This window comes from Pteropus medius, unplaced genomic scaffold (assembly GCF_902729225.1).
Source record: "Pteropus medius unplaced genomic scaffold, Ma_sr-lr_union100, whole genome shotgun sequence".
NCBI classification, from domain to species: domain Eukaryota; kingdom Metazoa; phylum Chordata; class Mammalia; order Chiroptera; family Pteropodidae; genus Pteropus; species Pteropus medius.
The window spans coordinates 4428818-4449418 of record NW_024353909.1 but is presented as its reverse complement, the minus strand read 5'-3'; the positions used below and the strand labels follow the sequence as shown (position 1 = coordinate 4449418).

General features: G+C 59.1%; 1 protein-coding gene across 8 annotated transcripts; it reads right to left on the bottom strand.

Moving 5' to 3' along the window:
* Positions 1 to 319: 319 nt before the first annotated feature.
* Positions 320 to 20454, bottom strand: MTSS2 (MTSS I-BAR domain containing 2). 8 transcript variants are annotated; one of them, XM_039852048.1, is made up of 15 exons: positions 20141 to 20454; positions 15181 to 15242; positions 15017 to 15090; positions 14083 to 14167; positions 13911 to 14002; positions 13753 to 13827; positions 13436 to 13444; positions 12390 to 12547; positions 11833 to 11940; positions 10832 to 10929; positions 9175 to 9397; positions 4579 to 4653; positions 4075 to 4251; positions 3730 to 3895; positions 320 to 3654 (listed from the first exon to the last, which is right to left on the bottom strand). In XM_039852048.1, exons 1-15 carry the CDS (start codon positions 20207 to 20209, stop codon positions 2885 to 2887), a joined length of 2241 nt encoding a protein of 746 aa, XP_039707982.1. In that variant the 5' UTR covers positions 20210 to 20454; the 3' UTR covers positions 320 to 2884. The 8 variants fall into 8 exon arrangements, with proteins under 8 accessions (XP_039707982.1, XP_039707979.1, XP_039707981.1 ...); XM_039852045.1 differs by having other exon boundaries at positions 12390 to 12649; positions 20141 to 20305; XM_039852047.1 differs by having other exon boundaries at positions 9175 to 9301; positions 12390 to 12649; positions 20141 to 20305.
* Between the last annotated feature and the right edge of the window lie 147 nt (positions 20455 to 20601).

Genomic DNA, 20601 nt, shown 5'->3' with positions numbered 1-20601 from the left:
GGACATTTGAGGGACTGAGCTCCTCAGCCCTGGCTTAGCACGCAGGGCCTCGGTGTGCCCGGTGGGGCAGAGTGTCGTTGGGCTGATCCCCAGCAGTGTCCTCGCCACCCTCCCGCCCTCCATCTGGCCGCCCTGACAGCCCCCGGCATGGACAGAGCTGAGGCCATCAAAAGCCTAGGTCCCGGCACAAGACCCAGTGCTGCCAGGAGGAGGCCGGGGCCCCCAGGGAGCCCCCACCCCAGTCTAGGATCTGGATGAGAAACGGGGTGCTGCAGGCGGCAGGTGAGCAGCAGCAGAGGAGGCCAGGCGGAGGCACGGGTGTTAATTACAGTACAACTTTATTAATACTGGGATCTTCACAGTGCATTTGTTACTTGTAGCAGTGACTATTTAAATCGAGGGCAGGGTGGGGTGGATGGGGGTGGGGACCAAAGAGGATAATTTATCCAAAAACTGACAGAAAGAAAAAAAACCCAAATGGTTCCGATGGGATGGGGGAGGACGGAGGGGGATGAAGGGAAAAGAGAGAACCAGGAGGGGAGGCCTGGGGCGGGGAAATAAATTAAAAGAAGGAACAAGTTAACAACAGCACCAGAAAAGTTACTTCAGTCAAAAGACTTTGAAAAGAATAATCCTCTGTACAAAATGAAAAATAAAATGAACGTAAAGAAGTCCCCCAAACCAAAGTCCGTGATGCGGGATGGCTGGCTCGGATCCCGGGGCGGGGGCGCGGGCCTACGAGGTGGTCGCTAAAGGGATGGGAGGTGGTCGAGGCGGGTGGAGGAGTTATGTACAGCCCTGGGGGGGCTCGGAGGGGGAGGGGGACGAGCAGGGGGATATGCCCCACCCCTCCCTGGGCCTCCGAAGCCACCCCCTCCCCAGGAGGCAAGCTCTTCCTCTCCAGGACTCAAGGACCTAGCCGCACCCAGTCCCCTCCGCTCCTTACCCTGCTCACGCCGCACTTCCCGCACCCTACTCCATCGGCCCACCTGGGCCAAGCTGATGCAGCCCTGGGGGAGGGGCAGTGTGAGCCCCACCCGAGGGCTGCCCACACTGGCTACGTGCTCTTGGCCCCTTCGGGCCCTCCCTCGCCCAGACCCGCCCCCCCACCCCCAGGTGCCCAAACCTGGGCTCTGGGGTTGGCCGCAGCACTCTGCAAGGTCGTTCTCAGACCTAGTGACTTACAGGTACCATTCTCCATTGCTATAGGGGAGCCGGGAGCTCCATCCACTAGGGGGCATCCTTGGTTCCCCAGCCTTGCCTGGCTGCATTGCCAGGGTTCCAGCTTCTGGCACAAGAATTACCAGGATCTCCAGCTGGTGCTGGGAGATTCAGACCAAGCCTGTCAAGTCCAGACCAGGCAAAGCTTGTTCTCCTGACCCCAGGAAGCTCCTGCCCTTGGCCCTGCCACCCGTCGAGCCCAGCTCTCTGCTGCCTGCAGGACCTCAGGAGGCCCTTTGCTTGCTGGAGGTGCACCTACTTTTACCTGCTTAAAATTGGCACAACTCGGTGCATGGAGGGAGAGGTGCCCCTAGCCTGCCCGCCCCTGCCTCCGCCACCAGATGGGGGCGGAACTGCGGGTGGGGGTGAGGGGCGAGTCTTGGGACAGCATCTCCTCTGACAACAGAGAGTCAAAGCCCATCTCCCTGGACTTGCCCCTGGCCTGGCTGGGGTCCCTCTCCCCTCAGATGGGCTGAAAGCCCTGCCCCCCGGCTATCTTCAACCTTAATTTGGCTTCGCTCCAGACGCTGGATAAAACAGCTGCCCCTGGATTTTGGGGGGCCAATTCGGCCCTCCTCCTCCTGCCACAGGCCCACCCGACCACTGTGGGGCCCCCTGTCCCTCAGGCACTCTCGGACACACCCTGTATCGTCCACCCTGTCCCCCCACATAGTCCTTGTCCAGTCAGCTCCATTTTATTATTATATTCATAAAATAACCCTCCACGCCCTCTGCAGCTCCAGCCCCCACCCTCAAAGGTGGCTGAAACCGTGAGCAAAGTGCCACCAGAATTAGTTTTGATCCGCCTAGGTGAGGACCACATCTGAAAGCAGCTCCTGGAGGGCTGCTCCGTGACCCCTGAGGCCTCTGGACTCCTTCCTTGCTGGCCCACTGTGCCCCCCAACCTCAGCCATGTCTCACGGGGGTGGGGAAGCCAGGACATGGAGGCTACCTCAGGGCCCCTTGGCCTCCTTCAGGCAGGCCCCCTGTATTTACTCCCCGAGACTCGACTTGGGCCCTAGGTCCCCGTCCCCTACGGTGGACAGACCTCCCAACCTGCCCCCACAACTGCCAGCCACTCCGCAAACCTTTTCAGTCAAATCCGTGACCTTAGCTGACTGGGCACCTGGCCCCTCCACGGCCACCCTGCCTCTCTGATGGACTGGGAGAGGCGGAGAAGGGAGAGCGGAGAGGGAGCTCAGTGAGGGGCGGAGGGGCCAGCATTCCGGAAAGGCCCGAGGCACTGCTGGCCCTGCCGGGTTGGCTAAGCTGTGGCACTGTGGGCCCAGGCGAGGTGGGTGGGATGGCCCTCCGCTGCGGGCGGAGGAGCAGGCTCTGGGGCTCACTGTGGGAAAGGCAGGGCCTGCAGGAAGAAAGAGGAGGGGTAGAGTAGGCAAGGAGAGTATAAAACGGGCTCCAAATCCAGTTCGAGGCCTGCAGGCTCTGTCGCAGCGAGGTTTGATAGAGAAGTCATTTCCTGTTTAAACGTCGAAATCCAAGCTGGGTATGTCTTTTCATAAAGTGGCTTTGCCTTGTGCGGCTTTTTAAAAAAAAAAAAAAAAGCTTGCCTGGCTCCGCTTTCTCCTGGCTGCGCCTCTGCTAGGAGCGGCCGCTGCTCAACAGCCAGGCCACCTGCTTCACACTTGGCCAGAGGGTGGCGCCATCACAAGATGCGGGGCGCCGACCTGTCGTTGGTGACGGTCCTGCGGAGCCGCACCCCGCGCCGGATGGCCACCAGCATATCTTCGGCTGGGGGGTCGCTGGTGGCGGCCGGGGGCGGGGTGGGCGTCTCCTGGGCGGGGGTGGCCGCCAGGGCGCTGGGGAAGGGGAACTGGCCCTCGCCCAGGGCGTGGGCGCCCGCCACCAGCTCGCCGAGCTTCTCCACCAGGCTGTGCCGGTTGGCTGCCAGCTGCTGCTGCTGCTCGTCGTCGTCCTCGGGCCCCGGCCCGGGGTAGCCGGCGGGCTCGGGGGCCGCGCTGGCCCAGGCCGTGTTGGGCAGGCTCAGCCTCTTCGGGGAGGCCTTCGCCAGGTCCGGCGCCAGCGGCGAGGCGGTCTCGTCGCTGTAGAAGACACACTCCTCGCTGCCCGCCCGCGTGGGCCCCACGTAGCCGGGGGAGTCGGGCACTGTGGGCGTCTTCACGGGGACGATGGGCGGCCGGATGGGGATGGGGCCGGCGCTGGAGAGCGCGCGGCGCACGGTGGGCTTGGTGGACGGCGTGCGGCGGATGGTGGCCACGCCCGGCGGCGCGCCGGAGGCGCTGGGCAGCCCGGCGGTGGGCAGCCCCGCAGTGGAGGCCGGGCGCTTGGTCTGGATCAGGCGGCGGTAGTTCTGGGCGATGTTGCTGTTGCGAGGGATGGTGGACGACTTGTCGAACTCGGGCGGGCCCTCGCCGTCTGCGTCCCCGTTCACGGAGTAGCAGTCGTAGTCGGAGCCTGGGGGCACGGGATGCAGTGGGCCAGGGCCTCGGGGCCGCAGGCCCGGGAACCCTACCCAGCCCCGGGGCCTACCTTGGGAGGGGATGGTGTCCTCGGAGCATGAGGGCGTGGTGGTCTGTGTGCTGTAGCCGCTCGAGTACTGGAGCGAGTCCCGACTGCTCTTCTGATGCTCCAGGCTCAGGCCGCGGGTCAGAACCATGGCCAGGTCGCTGGCCGCAGGGGACACCTCCTCACCATGCTGGGGGCGGTAAGACTGTAGGCTGAAGCCTCCTCCCCAGCTTTCCCCCTCAGCCCCGACTCTGGGGAGCTCCCACCAGGGGCCAGAGCTGGCCCTGAGACCACCAGCCTAGCCTCCCTGCACTGACCTAGGAGTGACCGTGGGGCACTGGCCGGGCTGCCAGGGGAGCTGCCGCCTACCTTCGCTGCGATCGTGGCAGGGGACATGCGTGGCCGCGGAGCCTCATCTCCACTGGGGCCCAGAGTGCCCCCGCCAGCCAGGCCGGGCTCCGGGTCTCGCAGGAGCTCCACACGGTCCTTCCTCCGCTGCAGGGTTGTGCCAGAGGGCTGCTCGTGGGGGCCGGCTTTGGCCCAATCCTGCAGGACATGGCAGGCAGGTCAGGGGGAACCCTTGGCCCTGCTGTGCATGGCCAAGGGGCCCCTCACTGTAGTTGAAGGCCTATGTAGGGCCTCAGGCTCTCGATCATGGCCAAGGACAGAGTATGGAGGGCGCTGTGACGCCTCAGTCCTGCCAGGTGCAGGGGCAGGGCAGGATGATGCATACCAGGAGGGAAAGATGTGAGTATGTGGGGAGTGGCTGCAGTGGTGCCCAGGGCTTTTCTTGTGGGGACCAGGTGCTGTGTGTACACCCTCTGGCTGGGCCTGGCCCCTCCCTGCGACCCTCAGCAGGTGGGGAACACTGACCGAGGTGGGGGAGCTGCACTCGCTAACGGACTGGCAGGTTTCCGAGGCCTCAGAGGATGCAGAGCTGGAGGACTTCTGCCATGCAGAGGCGGGCAGGCAGGGTGGCCGGAGGAGAGGAGAGAACAGATCTGGTCACAGGGCTGGCATGCAGTGGGCGGTCCGATTCAGCATCCCCGCCGTGCCCCCAGCGCCATGGCTGTGAGCGTGGGTAGCAGAACGCAACACCCAGAGCACACACCACCGGCTCTGAGCTACCCTATGGCCCAGCCCAGGAGCCACACATTTTGAGAATGAATGACACAACTTGCTGCCTGGATGTGGCGGGCAAGGGAAAAAGTGACACTAAGGATGGCAGTGCGGGTATCTGGCTTGAGCAGCTGGGTTGATGATGTCACTGTTTCTTCAGAGGGACAGGCCTGGGGGAGGTGCGGAGCCCAGAGTTCCATCCTGCACATGTTAAGCTGAGCTGCCTTTTGGGTATCTGCACGTGAATGCACTATAGGCAACTGTATTTACAAGTCTGGAGTTTAGGGAGAGGTCAGGATTGGAGCCGCAAACCCAGCAGCTGTGAGACAGAATAAGATCATCTTGGCGCTGAGGGTACTTGGAGAAAAGGTTTGAGGACCTCGGGTGTGCCGGCATTCACTGTTCGAGAAGAAGAGGAGGGTCCGGCAAAGGAGAGTGACAGGGAGCTGCTGGTCAAGTGGGAGGAAGCCACGAGCAGGAAGCATCACGGAAATCAGTGGAAGAACCTAACGTGGGAAAGGAGGATGGAACTCCCTTAATTCGATAAATAGTATCTATAAAAATATCAACAGTTTTCTCTCTGAGGTTGGGAAGAAGATAAGGATGCCTGCTAGCACCACCTCTATTCGGCATCGGGAGTCCTAGCGGGGCAAGAAAGCGAGAAAAAGAGGTCAAAAGCAAAAAGGTGGGAAAAGAAGAAATAAAGCGGTCATTATTTGTAAAAGGTATGATTGTATACATAGAATATTCAAAAGAACCTATAATTATTAGAATTAATAAGTAATTTTAACAAGGTTATTGGATACAAGATCAATGTACAAAAAAAAAATCAAATTTCTAAATATCATCTGCTGACAAACAAAAATACCTCCCAGAAGCCAATATAATTTAAAATAACATCAATAAACATCAAATACCCTGGAAAAAAATCCAACACAGAGGTGCAAAATCTTGACATGAAAACTACGACACACTGAGCGAAGGTAAAACCAAAATAAATGGAGAGACATGTACAAGCCCAGTCAAATTTTGTTTTGGTGGAAACTGAGAAGCTGATGTTAAAGTTTATAAGAAAATGCAGAAGGCCCAAATTAGACAAGGTGCTACTGAAGAATAACAAAAGCTGGAGGACTTTCATTACCAGATACCAAGATTTTTTCATAAAGTTACAGTAATTAGGATGGTGTCGTATTGGTACAAGAACAGACAAATAGACCAGCGAAACGAAAAACAAACTCCAGAAACAGCCACACATATACAGACACTTGATTTATGACAAAAGCAAGGCTGTAGTGCAGTGATGGTCTTTTCAATAAACTGTCAATTAGAATGTCGATTAGTATGGAAAAAAATGACCCCTCCACACACACACACATAATATCAATTCCAGAAACGCTGCAGATCCAAGTGAAAAAGGTTTTTAGAGGAAAACACTGTTGTGATCTTGGAGTACACAAAAATATCTCAGGATACAAAAAGCACTAACAATTAAGAAAATCAGATAAATTGGACATATATTAAAATGAAGAACTTTAGGTTATGAAAAGACTTCATTAAGAGAGTAAAAAGAGAATTCAGAGAATCAGAGACGATATCAGATGAGAGACTTATATCCATAATATATAAGTTCTATGAATCAATAAGACAAAGACAATGTAGCAAAAAAAAAAAAAAAGTCTGAACAGATCTTTCACAAAAAAAGATAACCAAAGTAGGGAAAGCTTGTTCAACCTCATTAGTCATTAGGGAAATGCAAATTAAAAACACAGGGCACTACCACTAGACACCCAGCAGAATGTCTAAAATGAACAAAATGTGAAAATGCCAAGGGGCTGGTGAGGATGAGGAATAGCAATAAGCCACTGCTATGCTATTCTTGACAGAAGTGTATGACCTCGATCTAATTATGGGAAGACATCAGACAAATCCAAATTGAGAGAGATTCTACAAAATACCTGACTAGTATTCTGCAGAAGTATCAATGTCATAAAAGAGGAAGATGGACTGAAGAAGTCACAGGCTGGAGAAGCCTAAAGAATCACGACAAAGTGCAATGCACAACCCTGCATGGATCTCACACTCCTGGGCCAGAAAAAAAGATATTAGTGAGAAAACTGGCAAAATCTGGAAAAAGACTGTAGATTAGTTCGCGGTATTGTGTCAGTGTTAAATTTACTGGTTTTGAAAACTGGTAGTTACATAAGATGTTAACATTAAGAAAAAATGTGAAGGGTAGGTGGGGATTTAGTACTCTTTTTACAACTTTTCTACAAGACTGAAATTACTTAAAAAAGAATGTTAATGGGATGTTAACTCGATCTACTGTAGTGATAAAAAAAAAAGTTAAAAGAAAAACCTCAATGGATAGGTTAAATAGCTATAGAGAAAAACAAACAAACAAACAAATTGGAAGATAGACCTAAGGACAGTATTCATGATGGCAGTGCAGAGAAAAAAGGAGATGGAAGTAGAGAGACACAGTATGGGGACACAGAAAGATAGAATGAGAAGTTCTGACACAGAGAGAAGTCAGATCACTTGCAAAGGAGCAACAATGTGGCGGACAGCAGACCTCTCGACCAACGATGGGAGCCAGACCACAGCGGAAAACTATCTTCAAGGTATGATGAGAGTAACGGTCGCCTCGAAATTGTGTCCCTGGGAAAACTTTCAAGAAAGAGGACAAAACAAAGCCTATTTACAGATAAGCAAAAACTGAGTTTACTACTACAGACCGATTGTAAAAGAACTTCTAAGGGACGTACTCTACTTCAGAAAGAAGGAAGTGAGGGAGATACGAGATTCAAGAAAAAACGAAGAACAAAAAAATGTGTAAACGTGTGTATAAAATGATGATGAGATTAAGAAGAAAAATGTCATCTGTGGGTGTTGCAGAAAAGGAGAGAATAACATATAATAGCTTCTGTTGGGAGGGCGTGCATGACTGAAGTTAAATATATGTATTGAAGTCCCTGCATTATTCACGCGGTGGGTTTGTGACTTTGCTAAGGGTGCATGGTAAAATGCCAAGTTAACCAGCAAAAGAAAAAGAATAGAGCATCTTTACAATCCAGTAGAGGAGAAATAATGGGGAAAGGAAAAACAAACAAAAGGCAAGGGAAGAGACAAAAGCAGCACAGAAAAAAATGGAACGAAGAAAAACAAAAGTAAGACAGAGTCCAAACATGTCAATAATCATAAACATCAGTGGTCTAAAAACGCCAGTGAAAAGAGAGACATTGTTGGATTGGATATAAAAAGAAAATCTAGGCATATATAGTTTACAAGAGACTCATCTAAAACATAAAGATATAGTGAGTTTAAAAGCAAAGAGATGGAAAATGATAATTGAAAGCCGAAGTAGCTGTAGTAACATCAAACAAAAGGGACTTTGATACAGAAAGCAATGCAAGGAGCAGAGGGGTCGACCGCAACACGTTACAAGATTCGATGCACCATGAAGTTTGCATTTTAAACTTGTATGCACCCAATAACAGTCTCAAAATACGGAAAGCAAACAGAAATGGAACTATACGGAAGAGCATCGCAAATCTATATTTTTTCAATTATTGATAGGTGAGGCAGACAGAAATGAGTGGGAAATGAGGCAGAGACGGTCCGTGCAGACAGCTTGTGAGAAGTTCTGCTGTGAAGGAGACGGGGTGGCTGGGGCAGAATGTGGCGTGACGGGGAGCGGGGGCTTTTAAGATGAACGACACTGGGGCTGTCTGTGTGCGACAGGAACGAGGCCGCACAGGGAGAGTCAGTGCGGTGGGGACATCCCGGGGCGAGAGAGCTGGACGACACAGAATGCTGATCCAGCTGGAAGCACGAGCCGTGATGGGGAGACGCCGGACTTAAGTGCGGGTAGGGTCACCCCCATGACCCGAAGAGAGCTCCCTGGGCATGCGGCCTGACCCCCCTCTGTCTTCTGCTGTGGTTCCCCTTTGTCCTCCTCACTGAGGCTGCAGGGACTGAGAGAGAGTCTGTCTCCGAGGAGATTCTCAGGCTACTCTCCAGGTTTAGAGTGAGGGGGCCCAAGTGTGGAGAGGGGGGAAGGTATCAAGAGGCTGGAGCTGGCAAGCTGCCTGCTCCCAGCTCCCATGACGAAGAAGGGAGTAGGCAAGGAACTGAGGTATGAGGAGGAAGGGGAGTGTAAAAAGCCCCCCGCCGACACTGCTGTGGCAGATGCTGGCTGCTCCAGGACCTTCCCCGCTCCCCCTTAGCCTTGAGGCAATAAACTAAGGTGGTCCCCAACGTGGTGGTCCTGGGGACCTCCAGGCCAGTGTCTACAGCTGTAGGTGGCCCCACATGTGGACAGTCCGAGGCCACTGTGCCCCACCCCCTCACCTGGCTGGTGATGTCTGAAGGCATGGGCGAGGGAGGCTTGGAGTAGGTGGCATCCTGGGAGACGAAGCCGGAATCGTGGGAGGAGACGCTGGAGAGGCGGGTGGTGGCGGTGGCTGGCTGCGCCAGGCTGCGGTAGCGACAGGTGGAACCGGGTGAGTATGTTTGGGCGCCCCCAGGCCACGGGGCTCCGCCACCCTTGGCACTGCTACTGCTGCTAGGGGCGCTGGGGGAGCGGAGGAAGGGGGCACAGCAGCCAGACAGGGAGGCACAGGTGCGTGGGGAGGGGAGGGTGACAGAGGAGGGTGGGGAGACAGCGAGGGGCAAAGGAAGGAAAAGACAACGTCAGACTACAAGGTCCTGACCCCGGTGCCACAGAGGAGCTGGGTTCTGGGGCCCTGGGACAGGGTGGGGCTTAGGCGGGGCACGGCACCATCATCAAGCTGGCGCAGCCCCTGCCCTGGAGTGCTCCAGGGCGCTGGGCGCCCGTGTCAGGGCACGCCCAGGCGAGGCAGTCTCTCTGCCTCTTCTGCCATTGGGAACAGGTCGAACACACGAAAACTGAGTCACCAAGTGTCAGTTCCCCAGCGGCACCAGAACCCGACCGAAGTCTGATTATTTCTAGACTGCCTTCTCGATGTCTGAGATTTGCCATCAGGTCCTGACTGGATGTCTGGAGTGCGGTGATGGTCCGTGTGGGTCCTGGATCCACCACGGTCCTCGTCCCTCCCGTGCCCTCATGGGGTCCGGCCCCCGCAGCTCACATCCTCTACAGGGCCATTTCACTCTTGGGCAATGTTCCCGGCAATGAGGGCTGCCTTCCTCCTGAGCGTGACGCTGAAGTCCCTCAGCCCCCAGCCCCAGTCATGGGTGTCCCCGGCAAGCAGACCTGACCCCTCCTCTCTCTGCAGGAGTAGTTGTATCCAGCTTACACCCCACGCCCCAGGTGCCCAGTCAGAGGTGGCTCTGGGGAAGGGGTGCCTGGCACAGAGGGGAATCCCTCGTGAGTAACTCATTCTGTGCTCACTGCCCTCCCACCCAAGGAGCCTTGAATCTTAAGTGTCTTCCCCACATCTTGCCCTGGTACCAGCTCGGGAAGCACCCTGGACCCCGAGCCTGGGCTGGGGTTCGGGCCTGTGGCGGCTGCCCAGGCACCAGCTCTCAGGCACCAGCCAGGCTGCAGTGTCTGTAAGGTAAGTCTGTGGCTTCAACACATATTCTCAGAAGCCTCCACACCCTCCCCGACCTTAGATTCTTACTATTCCTTTAGACTGCACTGGGACTGGCAGAGCCCAGCGGTTAAATGCTGGGACTGTGTCTCAGTTTCCCCTTCTGTGAAATGGAGACACCACCATATGGTGGTGTTAGAATTCACTGAAGAAAATGCCTGAAGTATTGAGTATGGCACCGGGGGCGTGTCTACAGCTCCGTAAACGAAGCTGCTCCTGCTCCCCGCCAGCCCTTGCTAACACGTGCCTGCGCCAGCAGCAGGCATGAGAGCAGTGTGTTTTCCCTCTGCACCTGCAGAGTCCTTGATGATGTAGAAGTTGTGTGAATTCTGGGGCCCCGAAGCAATTCTCAATGTAGTCTTCGTGGGAGTGTCCCCATTCCTTCCCGGGTAACCCTGCACCTTCCCCATCCTCCATCAACGCCCACTGACCTGCACATGCTGGACTTTCGGGAGCTGGAGCTGCTGGGTGACGAGGGTGGCGTCTGGTAGGACCAGCTGTAGTCTGAGCCCTTCAGATCTTTGATCACCTACAGAGGGTCATGGGTGGGGGTCACTGGGGGCAGCCTCGGTCTGCTGAGAGTCTTATCACTGTCCTGGGCCCCCCTCAGAGGGCTGGTAGGGCCAGAGCCCCCACTGTCTTCTCAGCTGAGAGCGAAGCCCCAGCAGGAGACCCCCAAGGGTCTGAAGCCCCCTCCTAGCCTTTTCCTGATGCGAGCTCCTTACTCGGGGGTGGGAGGCAGGGCTGCCAGGGGCTGGGGGAGATGCCTGGGGACGCTCCACCCCGTCTGATTCTCAGGGACACTGTCCGCCTGGGCCAGGCCCGGGACACGGGAGAAGCAGGTGCTCCTGAGGACTCACTATTGCTGGCCGACAAACCAGACATGAGTGACCATGAAGGACACATGGGGTTCAAATTGTGGCTCCGCTGTGCCCCTCGGGCAAGTTCCTAGACCTCTCTGAGCCTCGGTTTTCTCCTGTGAAATGCAGCTAGTCATTCCTGGCTTGGAGGGCCATTGGGGTGATTCGGTGAGATGACCGGTGGGACGTGCTCAGCGGAGTGCTGGGCGCATGGTAAGTGCCCAGTGAGAGCAAAGCCACAGGGCTGCCCGGCGGGACTCAGCCTGATGCCGTGGAGCACAGTGGCGGGGCCAGGCGGGCAGGCGTCTGGCTTGGGCAGGCAGACTCAGGGCCAAGCCCCACGCACCTGGGACTTCTGCCCATGTGCCCTCAGACTGAGGCCCCGCCTTGGGTCCTGGGCACACCATCCCTCACCTGGACAAGTGCTCCTGGATGTCCCACAGTGAGTATCAGAATATGTCGGGTCCTCTGTCCCCAGCTGTCTCCCCAAAGTGCTGTCCCTTTTTCTCCTCTACTGTTCTCAACCAAGGCCAGGCCATCCCCTCCCTTCCCGTCCCCAGGGGTGGCTGTACCTGCTCGCTGGCGGGGGGCAGCTTGTGGGGCTCCGCGGTCAGCACCACCAGGTCGTCGATGATGCCCTGCAGGTGAGTGATCTCCCCCAGCATGGTCAGCTCGCCGTTCTGAGGAAGCGGTGAGTCAGAGCCACCGGCCCTGGCCCTGCCCGCCCACCTCGCAGGAACAGGCCTCACCTGGCTCCTCTCTCTCACCCTGTCCCACCAGAAAATGCTGCTGGGATTGATTGACATGTGCCCTGCACAGCCTGGAGCTGGCACGACACCTGACCAGACCATACTGGTGATGATGAGCTGAGACTTGCCGTTAGGCCTGGAGCATGTGGCCCCAGATGCACCCAGCCGGGGATCACTGAGAAGTGGCCTTTCTCCAAGGTCAGAGGTCAACCCTGGGCCTAGCCCAATCTGCTGGGACCACCCAGTCACCAAAAAGAACTCACGCCCCGCAGTTCCCAACCGTGATTCTCGGGATGTGGTGATGGGAGCACCCCGGGGAGACCGCTCAGCTAGCCCCGCCGCGGGGACGCGCGGCCGCGGCTCCGCCCGCGAGGACCCACCACCACGGGCTGCAGGAAGGCGATGAAAGTGCAGAAGCGGCCGCGCTCCTCGATCAGGGCTCGGCGCACCGCCTGCTTCTCCGTCTCCTCCAGCAGCAGGTACATGTCATTGACGTCCTGCAGGGCGCTGTCCAGCTGGGGCTGCAGGTCTCCTTTCCCTGGGGGGGTTGGGAGGAGAGGCCGCGCTGGGGACGCCGGCCTGGCTCGCTGCATCCGTGGCTCAGGCCCTGTGGTGGTGTCCCTGGCCAAGGGGCTGGGCACTGTCATGGGGGTCAGGGGACCGGGGAGGGCAGTCAGGACTCCGGGACTCGTGGAGGGGCTGGTCCCCAGAGCAGGCAAAGAGGACAGATGAACATGCACACAGGAAAGACACCAAAGCTGCAAAGCCACCCTGAACCTGGGACGGGCAGAGTCCTGGGCAGTCCCAGGGCCGCCCTTGGCAACAGCCATGCTCAGGAGAGCCCAGCGGAGACCTTTGCAGCGGCTGGGACCCCCTCCCCCGGCCCCAGGACAGCCTCACTGCCCACGGGATGGTGCCCTCTGGCCTCCCGGCAAACGGAGGCAACGTGGAAGCAGGACAAAGTAGAGCGTGGGCTCAGCTGTCAGGACAGCTGGGGCTGGGCCCTGGGGGCAGAGGAGGGCGTGTCCCAGTGTGGGCCCCACTCGGTTCGGGGAGCGAGGCACAAGGACAGCAACAGCGACACCGAGAAGCAGTGAGAGAGACAGAGTAAGGCAAGAGGATGGTGGAGAGCAGCGAAGAGACAGGAAGTGGGGAGGGAACAGGTCAGGACCCTGGACAGCTGGGTGGGGGCAGGGCAGCCAAGGCCTATGCCTCCCACCCAGCCCAGTCCAACCCCTCCTGGCCTGGCAGACTGACCCAGCGGTGGCCCCAGGGAGACTACGCCCCAGGCCCCTCCCTCGATGGACCAACTGCCTTCCTCACTCCTCGGCCTGGAGAGACTCCTTCCAATGGCCCTGAGCCGGGGCAGACAGACAAATGTGACAAGGACGGGAGGAGCGGCTGGAGGGAAGGACATTTGACTTACCAAGTAGCTCTACAGGAAGGATGTGGGAGGAGAGGAGGAGAGACAGAGAAAGAAAGAATGTGTGAAAGACAGCCGGATGGACAGAGCCACTCCTGGGGTTCGGGTGGGGGGCCTGGGTCTGTGGGGCCTTTCTGCCGCCTCCCTGAGGGGCCAGGTCTGGGGTGCAGGGAAGCCCCCTCTGTCCCGCCCAACAGGTTCTTGTGTCCAGGATAGGGCCCTCTGTCCAGGACGATTCCCTGGGGTGCCTCAGAGGGCTGTGGGGGATATGGAGTGGGGTGTCGTGGGGCTGTGCCTCGATGGGCCCATCTGGGCTCTACCTTTGCGTGCTTTCTTCTGCAGCTTCAGCGTGTCCGAAGACTTCTTCTTGATCTCGTGTCGGGCTCGTTTGTACTCTGTGTAGGGGATGACACAGGAGGGTTATGACAGGTGTCTGCGCAGTAAGGGTGGGAAACCCGGGCCCAAGCCCCGGCCCCACCTTTCGCGTGGTCCTTGTCCAGCTGGTTGACCGACTTCTTCCAGTCCTCGATGCGCTCCTGCAGCGGGTTGATGAGGCTCTCCAGCAGGGCACTGTGGACAGGGATTGTGCAGGTCAGCCACCAATGGGGTTCTCCCTGTGATGACCGTGCCCGCCCGCGACGCCCACTCACTTGGTGAACTGCCGCAGCTTGGTCTCGATGCTGCGGTGTCGCATGCACATGCGCGTGAGCGCCGAGCCGATGTCCCGCGTGGCCCCTGGCGAGGCAAAAGCGCGGCGTGGGAACCGGCCCGCCGGGGCCTCTGCAGTCCCGGCCTCGGCCACGAGGGGGCGCGCTGGCCCGCAAAGGCCGGGCCGCTGCCCGCGCTCAGCCCCCAACATCCCGCAATCTTTTCGGACCCTGCGGGGGATTTCATCATTCTCCAAGAGATATCGAGCCCCTCCTCCGTGCGGGACCAAGACCCTGCCCGTGCCGGCCATGCCAGCCTCCTGAAGCTTGCTGCGGGTGCTCTGGTGGTGAGGCCAGGGTCCTCCCTACATCCAGCTGGGAGAGGCCAGAACCAAAGAATGTCCAAAGAGCCTGCCAAAATCTCCTCTGCCCTCCAGCAACCCCTTCCAGGTGTGCCCAGATGCAGGTGTGAGAGTGCCAGCACGTGCCCATTGTCTTGGTTCTCACCACCCGAAGGAAGAGGGGCCCCAGGTCCCTGCTACTCAGACTAGAAAGCAGAGACGCCAAGGCCAGCCTGGAAGGCCCACCTGTCCCCGTGTGCTCTCAGAAAGGCAGATGGGGTGGGCGAGAAGAAGCCATAATCAGATGCACTGTACAGAAGGGTGAATAACTGTGGCTGAGGGGTCAAACAAGCCACCCACAGCAAGAACAGAAATCTCCTGTGACACCCGTGTCGCGGTTGACCCACTCCCGCTTGCAAGCCCCTAGTGACCAGAGGCTCCCTCTCTCTACGACCAGTCCCTTTCATAAAGGAGCAGAACTCAAGGTCCTGACTCTGGGCCTGGTGTCCTCTCCCTGGATCATACTCCACTGGGCCTTTCCAGCCTCCAAACCTAACCTGGGGCCTCCCCAACCTCCAGCCACGCCCCCTCCCCACCTCGGGTGTTGGTGGCCATGTCGGCCACTTTCTGGAAGGCATCCAAGAAGGCCACAGCAGCCAGCACAGTGGTCCTGGGGAGATGGACAGTGGGATGGTCTGTGGTGAGGTGCTCTCCCCTCCGCCCATCCCCTCCCCAGCTGGGGTGCCCTCAGCAGCCTCACCTCAGCTGGGAATGCAGCTTTGTGGCCTTGGAGTTGAAGTCCTCCCAGATGGGGTAGGAGCTCTGCCGAGGAGATGGGAGAGGAAGTGAGACTCCAGAGGGCTGCAGGGTTCCACTGGGCTGGGCTCCCCGCACGCCTCCGTCCAGACTCCGGGCAGTTTCTGAGACAGCCACCCTGCCCTTGTGTAGAGGGAGGCTCCTGGGCCCTCTGGGAGGACCGAGGACCAAGGACAGAGCCATGGGGCATGAGGAACTCCTGGCCTTGGGAACAGGTGCCTTTGCTCATCTCTCCTCTCTGACTGTCAGGAAGTCCACAGTGGGGACTGTTTCGGCTCACATCCTCCCTCGAGGGAAGGGTGTCCTCGGGGCTCCCTGGGGCCTGGCAGGGAATCTGGGCTGAGCCGCATGACGGGCACCATGTTTCCCAAGACACAGCCCGAGATGCTTCCCATAGCATGGGGGCAGAGGCTCTGTGAGCAGTGGCAGGGCTCACGGCATGCCAGGTCTAAACTGGGGCCCCTGGGGGCCCCTGTTCTGTGCCCCGGAAGCTGCTGCCAGCACAGCCATCCATCCATCCCAGGCCAGCAGCAGTGGCTCCCAGGCCCGGGGAGGATGTGGCTGCTACAGGGCCCAGCCAGTCTGCCCAGGACAGCCAGGCCTCGGCTGAATGGGGCCTTGTGCAGTCAACAGAGCCACCTTTCTCCACCCCCAGCTCCCCTCCCCTCCTGGGGACACAGTGTGGCCTTTATCCCAGCCTGGCCCAAAGCTCTGAGTTGGGAGGGGGTTTCTCGGTAGGGAGGCCAGGCTCCTGGCGACCGAGTTGTCCAGTCTGATCAAGGGGCTTTTCTGGCTAATGTGCCCTCCCATGGCTGCTGGGTCCTGGAGAAACCTCAGCCCTGGACCAAGGGCCCTGTGGAGCCCTTGATCCTTGAAGCGGAGCCCTGGGCCAGCAAAGCCCCAGGTGGGAGGGGGTGCTGGGAGCTGGGGCTGTTCCTGAGGAAAGGCGGAAGGTAGAGACCCCAACCCTGAGGCTGCAGAGGGAGGCTCTGCTGGGTTGGAACCCCAGAGGCAGGTTCGAGATGGCCTCTCCAACTAAAGACAACCTATAGGAGTGGAAAGGGGACAGGGCAGCTTCTGGGAGCCTCAAAAACACCCTCCCCATTCTGGCCGAGCCCAACCAGTGCCCAGGGAAAGCAAATATTTGAGAAGTTCGCACAGGCTGAAGCTGGAGGGGGAGGCTGTGGGTGGGCTTGTCTCTATGCAGGCACAGCTCAGGGGATGGGGGTCTGTCAGGTCATCTCTGGCAGGCCTGAGGAGCTGACCCCTCACCTTGGTGCCACCAGAGGTCTGCTCAAAGGTGGCACCTTCCCACTACCTCAACCCCTCCTGCCCTGAAGTCTTGCTGAGACCTCTAGGAAGGAGTGCAGGGGTCCAGAGGCAGCTGACCTGGCCCCCGGGAAAGCTTCTCAGCCTCCTGCAGCAGCCTCTGGGCAGTCTGAGAGAGAGCAAGGGACTGGGATGAGCTGGACAGAGATAGCTCCCTACTCTCTACTGGGTTTGGGGCCCATCCCGACAGCTTCGACCCATCAGGCTCACTCTGTCTCAGACCTTCACATACTCGCTCTCTCATGGGGAAGGAATAAGATGGGGTATGGGGAGGCCAGGACCAGTTCCTCCTCAGCAGAGGGACCAAGAACCTCGGTCTCTAAGGACTGGGGACTCTGCCCCCACTGGTAATTCATGAAGGACCGCAGAGACAAGGATTCGAGGGGCCAGAGCAGCCAGTGCCCCAGGGAAGTGTCCTTAGTCTTTGTCTGGACCTGTGCCCTCACCTTGGCCATGGCCTGGCTGTCAGGCTCTAAGACCCTGGGTGTCCTCACTAGTGACAGTGATTGCTACTGTTGATCAAGTGCTTTTGGTGGGCCGGGCACCGTGCTGAGCCTTGTCACTGTGTGACTGCATCGAATCCTTCCAACAGCTCTGTGAAATGAATACTGTTATCATCCCCAATCTACAGACGAGGAAACTGAAGCTAAGAGCTTAAAGTTAGACTTGCCCAAGGCCACTGAGTGGCAGAGTCTGGATCTGACCCCCTGTCTGACTGGTTGCTACGTGCTGGAGTAGAGAGACCCCCTCCTTCTGGGGCTACAGGGAGATGAGCATCTGGGCAACAAGGGTGGGAGGGTGGCAGAGACACCCAGCTCTTCCCCCCGCGCAGCGGGCTGCTCCAGAGAGGGGAGGCGACATGCTCAGGGTATCTAAGTGAACGGGATGAGACCGAAGAGGAGGCTGCCAAGGGCCTCTGGCCCTCAGGGACTCTGTCCAGGTGGTTGCTGTGGTCCAGATGTGGGCTGTGCAGGTGAGCGACCCAGGCTACAAGCCCAGAGAGAGGGCTTTCCGGGTGACCCTGGGCCCCTCGTCTGTAAGATCAGGAAGGCACCTGCAGCTCCGTGACAGGGTCAGTGTAGAGATTCGAGGAGGCACTGCCCGGAATGCGCTGAGCACTGTGCCAGCACCTGGTAAGTGTGCGGTTAATGCTGGCTAACAAAGAGGACACAGGACCCCGGCCTCCCTGCCAGAAGCCTGGCCCGGGCTTCTGTGACTGGGCGGTATTCCCTACTCTTGAGGGTGGGCAAAAATTATGACCTCATTTTCTGGATGGGTCAGTGCTGGGTGGAGGTCCCATTCACTTTGCTGAAGGTGCTGCGTGGGCAAGTGGGGGCCGAAGCAGAGCACAGGTGCTGAGCCCAGCTGTGTCATTTTGGGCAAGTCTCCGCCCCGTTCTGGGCTTCAGTGGGCAGCCTGGCACCCAGTAGCCATCTGAGCTGAGTTAAATGAAGCGCAGTAGGCAGGGGGAGCTCCTGAGAGCCCCTTCTCCATCCCTGAGTGGGTGTCCTCCAGGCTCCAGGTGCAGCTCGCGGACCCCTCCCCCCAGCGCCCAGGCCACGGTCCAGGCCTCCAGAAGGGCCGCGGCAGGCCGTTGTGGGGTCTGTGGACGCGCTGTGGAGAGGCCTCCTGGGGCAAGCTCAGTCTCCTCAACCTGGCCACCTTCCTCTATGGAAGCCCTGCTGCTTCTGTGGCTCAGGACGTGGAGGAAATGAGCCAGAAGGTGCTCCCTAAATCCAGGTGACGGGCCTCCAGGTGGCCCCGTCCCTTGCTCTGTCTCTGGCCAGAACACAGGCATGTGTCCTAGGTCGGCGAATATTGGTACTTGGCATCACCCCAGGTGAAACCTCTCCTATTTTGCCTCCACATGTCAGAAAATCCTGCCTGAATCTCTTGCTACAATCCGGGCCTGTTTCCTTCCGTCTCATCCTAAAGTTCTTTGCAAATTGGCTGGAGAGGGAGGGGAGCTGTCCTGCCCTCTCTGAGCAAAAGCTGCTGCTCTCCGCAGTGTTTTTGGAGAGGCTGCCACTGGGAGATGGGTGCGGGAAGGTCCCACGCTCAGCCTGCCCTGGCAGTGACTGGAGGAGGGTGGTCTGGGCTGCTTGGTCCCCAGAGGGGATCCTGGTGCCAAGGCTACGGTGTCCTCAGGGCAGGAGGGGTTGCTGAGGGCAGAGGGAGGCCAGGATTTCTGAAGTCTGGCAGAAGGGCTGGAGGTGGAGTCTGGGATGGAAGTCTCGGGGGAGGCACCCCATACAGGGGCTGCCAGCCCTGCAGTCCCAGGCCAGGGTAGCTTCAGGCCCCTTTGGTGGGGGGAGGGGGGCGAGGATTTGGCAGCCGCCCCTGGGGCTGTTTCCCTGGCAGCACAGGGAGCCCTTGGCCTTCCGGCAAGCCCCGGCCCTCTGAAGGGCCTGCCTGGGCACTGTGGGGCAGGTTGTACCTTGGTGAGTGGTGTTTCCTCCTGGGCCTGTGATGTCACCCGCGATGTCACCATGGGATTGTGTGTTGTGTACTTGGAAGTGTGTGATATAGGCTGGGAGGGTGGGAGCTCTCAGGATTTCCCTTGGGGAACCCAGTTCTCTCCCTTGCTCTTTCCCACCCCAAAAGAGAAGGGTAGGAACGCGGGTTCCTGACCCCCATGCTGTCACTGGAGCGGGACCCCCTCTCTGCCTAGGCAGCCGGAGCCGGCCCTGCCAAGCCCTGGCCTCTTTGGGGGAGAGGATGCCCCTCGTCTCCTAGAGCAACAATGAGAGGTGAGGTCAGGGACAGTGTCCAACAGTCTCCTAAATGACCTTGAGCCATTTCCAGGCCTCAGTTTCCCCACCCAGTGAGCCAGTGGCGGATCAGGAATTAATGGCCTGCTCCAGCCTAACCTTGGGTAACCATGGGGAGGGGGCTGGGGCTGGGGGGCTGGGGTGGAAGTACGGTAGGGAAGGCCTTCCCCTGGGGCTGTTCCACCAACCCCAGCCTTCTCCCCTCCTCCTCCCAAGGTGAGAGCAGAGGCCTTGGGATGCAGGGACACTCGGCCCTGAGACCTTGGAGCCCTGGAGCTTCCTGAGGCTTTTGTGGGGAGGGCAGCCGCAGGGTCCAGAGCAGTGGCCAAAGCGGGTGGGGGAAGGAGTTAACGGTTCTCAGCTTTATTATTTTCCCCTGCTCTGGCGGTGACAGCATTGTCTGGGCTCCAAGGCCAGCCTTAAGGTGGGGGGCATGGTGGTGGTAGGGGGCGGTGGCCGGAGAGACCTGGGACCTGTTAAAGGTCTGTAGAGTCATCCCCTAGAACCGACCCCCATTCATGGTTTGGGGTCTGGGGCGCGGGGAGCCCAGGTGTGTGCAAGCTCGGCTCGGGACCCCACGGGGGAGCTGCAACCGGACGACCCTGGGCATAGACCCCGTGGACCGCCCGGACACCATGACACACAAGCACTCACACTCCCCAGACCCGGCAGCCCAGAGATCCGGGAACAGCAGACGCAGGCCGGACACGCTTGGGCAAGGACATGCAGACCCCGCGGCGCACGGCTGCCCGCCGCCACGCATCGCCCGAGGGGACCCGCACCCGCCTCCTCGCGCCCCGTTACCTTCATGTCGTTGACGATGGCCTGGAAGAGCCCGCCCAGGGCGCCGCACTCCTTCTCCGCCGTCTCCATGCTCGGGCCGGGCGGCGGCGGGGCGCAGGCGGGGCGCGGGGAGCCGGCCCAGGGGAGCCGGGCCGCAGCGGGCGCTCGCTCCGGGGCCGGGCCCGGCCTGCCGCCTCGGGGCCGAGCTCAGCGGCCGGCCGCGCCACGCTCCGGGGTCGCGGGCCGCCGCGGGGCGGCGCGGGCCATGTCACAGCGGGGCTAGCGGCGGCGCGGGGGGCGCGGCGCGGGCAGCTGGCGGCGCAGCCTCGGCGCGGGGACTGAGGCGGCGGTAACCGGAGCCGCCGCGGCGCGGGCGTCACGTGGGCGCGGCGAGGGGGGACGCGAGGGGGGGCGGCGGGAGGGGCTGTGGGAACGGCCGGGAGGGCGCAGGCCCATTCGCCGCCGGGCCCCGCGGCTTTGAA